A 5617-nucleotide genomic window follows, 5' to 3' on the forward strand; every position below is an offset into this window, starting at 1 on the left:
CCTTCCTTCCTTCCTTCCTTCCTTCCTTCCTTCCTTCCTTCCTTCCTCCTTCCCTCCCTCCCCCTCCCTCCCTCCCTCCCTCCCTCCCTTCCTCCCTCCTTCCTTCTCCTCTCCCTTCCTTTCTTCCTTCTCCTCACCCTTCCTCCCTCACTCCCTCCTTCCTTTCTTCCTTGTTCCTCTCCCTTCTTTTTTGTTTTTCAAGACAGGGTTTCCTTGCCTAGGCCTGGCTGTCCTGGAACTCACTCGTAGACCAGGCTGGCCTCGAACATGCACAAACCTTCCAGCCACTACTTCCGAGTGCTGGGATGAAAGGGGTGTGCCACCACTGCAGAGCTTCCAGATTTTTTTCTTTAGTTGATGAATCTTCCTATGTAGCCCATACTGGCCTCAAAAAGCCCCCTTGCCCCAGTGTCCCCAGTTTGGGAATTTAGGCACACATCTGCCTTTTAGGCATGGCTCATTAGATGATTGCATTTTAATTAATTAATTAATTAATTAATTAATTTTAATTAATTAATGGTACTGGATGTTGAACCGAAAGCCTCATGCATGCTTGGTAGGTGCTATGCCACTAAGCTGTAACTCCTGGCCATTCTGTCTGAAAATTTAAAAAGGGCTGGAGAGATAGCTCAGCTGTTAAGAGCACTGGCTGCTCATTAACAGGACTCGGTGCTCTTCCAGAGGACCTGGGTTCAGTTCTCAAGCACCCACATGGCAGCTCACAACTGTCTGTAACCCCACCCTCACACAGACAAATGTGTAGTGTAGACCAGACACCAATGCACATAAAAATGAAAATAAAATGAGATGAAAAATTTAAAAATTATTTGTGTGTGATCCATGTCTCTGTGTGTGAGGTCCTCTGTGTCTCATGACCCTCATGTGGAGGTTCGAGGAAAACCTTCAGAAGCCTGTTTGTTCCTTCCACCATGTGGATTCCAGGGACTAACCTTGGGTCCCCTGACTTTTGTGGCATGCACCTTTACCCACTGAGTCATTTCCTGGGTTCCAATTTTCTGTACTTTTAAAAACTGAGTGTTAAGGTGGGGCTGGAGAGATGGCTCAGAGGTTAAAGAACACTGAGAGGTCATGAGTTCAAATCCTAGCAACCACACAGTGGCTCACAACCATCTGTAATGGGGATCCTTCTGATGTGTGTGAAGACAGCGACAGTGTCCCCATGTACATTTGAAAAAAAAAAAAAAACACGGCAGGCAGTGGTGGCGCACGCCTTTAATCTCAGCACTTAGGAGGCAGAGGCAGGCGGATTTCTGAGTTTGAGGCCAGCCTGGTCTACAGAGTGAGTTCCAGGACAGCCAGGGCTACACAGAGAAACCCTGTCTCGAACCCCCCCCCCCAAAAAAAAAGAAAAAGAAAAAAAAACACAAGAAAACAAACAAAAAAAAAACAAACAAACTAAAAATCTGAGTGTCACTAAACTGTCAGGAGTACCCTCAGGCTGCAATCCTCCTGCCTCAGCCTTTGAAAAGTTGGGATTACAGATCCACACCAGTGTATGCTGCTTTTGAGATATAATTTTTAACGCATGAACAAAATACAAAGCTATGTGTGAGCACACATGGACAGTGACAGCCTCTTCTGTAGCCACACGCTTAGAACTTTTCATATATGTACCCTGTAGAGAGCATGCCCACACATGCCCACCCAGGAAGCATTGCACACGTGTGATTCTGTTGATTAAGAGGTAGAATCAGGAAGATCAAGAGTTCAACACCAGCCTGGGCCAGCTGAGACCCTGTCTCGAAACAAAATAAAACCAAAATCTACAGACAGCAACACACCCACAAATAAATAATATCAAATAATAGCAACAGAAGCAAACATACTCCCATGGTTGAACATACAGAACTGCAGCCCTGGCCGAAGGGCTGGGTATAAGGCTTTGCTTCAAGGAGTTCTTCCCTTGCGTATACAAGGCCCTGAATTCAATGCCAGCATCATATACGCCAGGCATGGTGAGGCATGCCTGTGATCTGAGCACATCCAGGATGGAGACAGGAATATTGGGAATTCAAGATCATCCTTAGCTGTGTCTGGAGTTCAAAGCCAACCCGGGCTACTTGAGACCATGTCTCCAAAGAACAAAACAAGCCTGTGGTAGAGTGTTTGCCTAGCATCCGAAGGCCCAGTGTGTGCACATGTGTCTGTGCGTGTGTGCGTGTCTGTATGTGTGTGTGTGTGCACACATGTATGTTGTGCTCCTCTTATATGGCACCTCACCCAGAGAACCCCACCTCCAGCAGCTCAACTCCTCACCTACAAAGCAGGCCAGGATTAGCACAGAAAGGCAGAGTGATGGCAGGGCCTGCGGCCTGCATCTCAGCAGGAACATTTCTGGGGACTTGATCCCTCTGTCCTTCTGTCCCTCTGTGTTCCACTCTTCACACCAGGGAAGGGACAGGCAACACTGGAAAGAGCCCTCCCCTTGTGACCTTCCCACTCCCCTTGGCAGGACTTCAAAGCAACGGGGCCAGTGACAGTGACAGTCAGAGGCCATGCCCGCCCTTGCCTGCCTCCCTCTTTCCTATACAGAGTGCCTCTCTGGCCTTACAGAAGTCAGGGAGCCCAACACTGACACTACATGCCACCAGAATTTTCCTGGACTCAGTTTCTTCCTTCGAGAAATAAGCCCATAAACTACACTTAAGAGACTGGTGCCTGTGAGGGGTTCCCTCTGTCTTATTTTGAGACAGGGTTGCAAGTAGGCCAGACTGGCCTGGAATTCATTATGTAGCCAAGAATGTAGCAGAGAGTCCTCATCCTCTTGCCTCTGCCTTCCAGATGTTGGGATTAAACCACACCTGGCTCTCCATTTCACTTTTCATTTTGTAGCAAGGCTTCACTAAGTAGCCCAAGCAGACCTTAAAAAGGCGATATTCCTGTCTCTGCCACCGGGATAGCTGTGATTACGGGCCTTTGTCTCTGCACACTACATGTGTCTTGAGTTCTTTTTAGCTAATATGTAAAAAATGTATTTTTATTTATGTGGATGTGTGTCTGTCTGTGTCAGGGTAGATGCACATGAGTGTAGGGGCCCACAGTGGCTAGTGTCGATGTATCAGACCCCTTGGAGCGCGGTGTGACCCTCTTGATGTGGGAGCTAGGAGTCAAATTTAGATCCTCAGAATGCCTTTTAAATTATATTTATTTTGTGTGTGTGTGTCTGTATGTGTCTCTCTCTGTGTGTATCTGTGTGTGTCTCTGTGTGGGTATCTCTGTGTGTGTCTGTGTGTCTTTTTGTCTGTGTATATGTGTCTGTGTTCGTATGTGTGTGTCTATGTGTGTGTCCAGCTTTCAGGAGATGCTTCTCTCCTACCATAGATTCCAGGGATCAAACTCCGGTAGTTAGGTTTCACCTCGGGTACATTTACCTGTGGAGCAATCTTGCAACTGCCACAGTCGCTACCTCCTTCTCCTTCTCCTTCTCCCCCCCCCTCTCCCTTTCTCTCCCTCTCTCTCTCACGCGTGTGCGTGCACCAAGGTCTTGTTATATATCTCATGATAGCTTTGAACTCATAACTCTTTTGCCTCAGGCTCTTGAGACCTACAGTTTCAAGAATAAACCACATCGCCGGGCAATGGTGGCACACGCCTTTAATCCCAGCACTTGGGAGGCAGAGGCAGGTGGATTTCTGAGTTCGAGGCCAGCCTGGTCTACAGAGTGAGTTCTAGGACAGCCAGTGCTACACAGAAAAACCCTGTCTTGTCTTGAAAAACCGAAAAAAAAATATTTCCTGATGGTTTTTTAGCTGCAGCTGGAGCAACTGTACAGAGCGACCCTGCCCCCAGACGCCTGAGGAGGGCTGAGCCATCAAACTGACATGGCTCACCACTTGTCGATTTTTCGCTGACAGAAAAAAAAAAAAAAACCCCACAGAGCTGCTGCTTGCCACAATGCCAACATTTTAAGAATAGATTTTGGGGTCTGTTGCACAACTATGTAAATCTCTCAACACTGCTGACCCAAACACCCGAAACTGGCTGAAATGGTAAATTTTATGTTCTGTGGTTTTGTTTTGTTTTTCCACATCAAAAAAAGGAAAACAGAAGCACAAACCAAACAACCATAGATCCCCGTGGCGGGTACAAAAAAAGACCTCTTGCTGCATGCAGTCACGGGGGCGGCGGCGCGTGTCTGGGACAGCAGAACTTGAGAAACTGAAGCGAAGGATTGTTGAGTTTGAGCTTGGATGGCTTAGGGAGACCCTACTCCCCAGAAACTCTGGAGGGAGGTGTTGTTTATAACCAAACTCCATCTCTTTTCAGCATTGAGACTATGTGCAGATTGCTGAGCCTCTGCGGGCTGCATACTTCACACTAAAATATGACTTGCTGATTTACCATGACCTGGCTGGTAGGCTGGCCTGAGACAGGACAGGGTATCAGAAGAGGTGAGCCATACTGTAACAGTCAGTTGCTATTCATTTATTTTTTGTTAAAAACAAAAAAAGATTTTAAACCAAATGTGGTGGCACACGCCTTTAATCCCAGCACCCTGGAGGTAGAGGCAGGTGGATCATTGTGAGTTCGAGACTAGCCTGCTCTACAGAGCTCCAGGCCACTGAGGCCATGGAGAAACCTTGTCTTGAAGAACAAAAATAGGGCTGGTGAAATAGTGCTCTTAGGGTTAAGAGCACTGACTTTTCTTCTGGAGGTCATGAGTTCAGAACCCAGAAATCACATGGTGGCTCACAACCATCCATCCAAAATGAGATCTGATGCCTTCATATATGGGTGTCTGAAGACAGCTAAAGCGTACTTACATATAATAAATAAATTAGCTGGGCGGTGGTGGCACACACCTTTAATCCCAGCACTTGGGAGGCAGAGGCAGGTGGATTTCTGAGTTCGAGACCAGCCTGGTCTACAGAGTGAGTTCCAGGACAGCTAGGGCTACACAGAGAAACCCTGTCTCAAAAAACCAAACCAAAAAAAAAAAAAAAAAACCCTTGGTCTGGGGCGAGAGAGGACCGAAGTGAACGGGGCCAGAGCAGGAAGGAGAAGGGATAGGGGAAAAAAAAATAATAAATTCAGGCATGGTGGCACAGGCCTTTAGTCCCAGCACACACGAAGCAGAGACAGGGGTCTAGCTGGAAATCACCACACCAGGCTTTGGACTTTTAAATAAGGGTTCTCTTTTCCTTTTCTTTTTTTTTTTTTTTTTTTTTTTTTTTTTTTTTTTTTTTTTTTTGAGACAGGGTTTCTCTGTGTAGCCCTGGCTGTCCTGGAACTCACTCTGTAGACCAGGCTGGCCTCGAACTCAGAAATCCACCTGCCTCTGCCTCCCAAGTGCTGGGATTAAAGGCGTGCGCCACCACCGCCCGGCACATCACACTGCATTTAATACATAAGGATCGAATGCAGGGCCAAGTGCAGGTTAGCAAGTACTCCAGCAACTGAGCCCATGTATGACAGGCTTTATTTGACCTGTGCTTCCCTAAACACACTGTGCTCAAGGTCTAAAGAGAGTTGCTTTGATTTTCTCCACAGGTTAGGAAGTTTTTTCCCACTGATGGGAATTGAACAGAGGGCTTTATGTCTGGGCAGGTGCTCTACCACTGAGCCACGCCCCCAGCTCCTCACTTGGGGATTCTAG

General features: G+C 47.2%; 1 protein-coding gene across 1 annotated transcript in view; it reads right to left on the reverse strand.

Annotated features, from left to right (window-relative positions):
- Positions 1–2425, reverse strand: part of Apoc4 (apolipoprotein C4) — a 5296-nt gene extending 2871 nt beyond the window's left edge. Inside the window, exon 1 of the mRNA XM_028778704.1 lies at positions 2278–2425. Coding sequence (XP_028634537.1) covers positions 2278–2353 — 76 coding nt within the window. The 5' untranslated portion in view covers positions 2354–2425. The remainder of the gene's footprint in view (positions 1–2277) is intronic.
- Positions 2426–5617: the final 3192 nt, after the last annotated feature.

The sequence above is a fragment of the Grammomys surdaster genome, unplaced genomic scaffold (assembly GCF_004785775.1).
Source record: "Grammomys surdaster isolate TR1022 unplaced genomic scaffold, NIH_TR_1.0 339, whole genome shotgun sequence".
NCBI lineage: Eukaryota > Metazoa > Chordata > Mammalia > Rodentia > Muridae > Grammomys > Grammomys surdaster.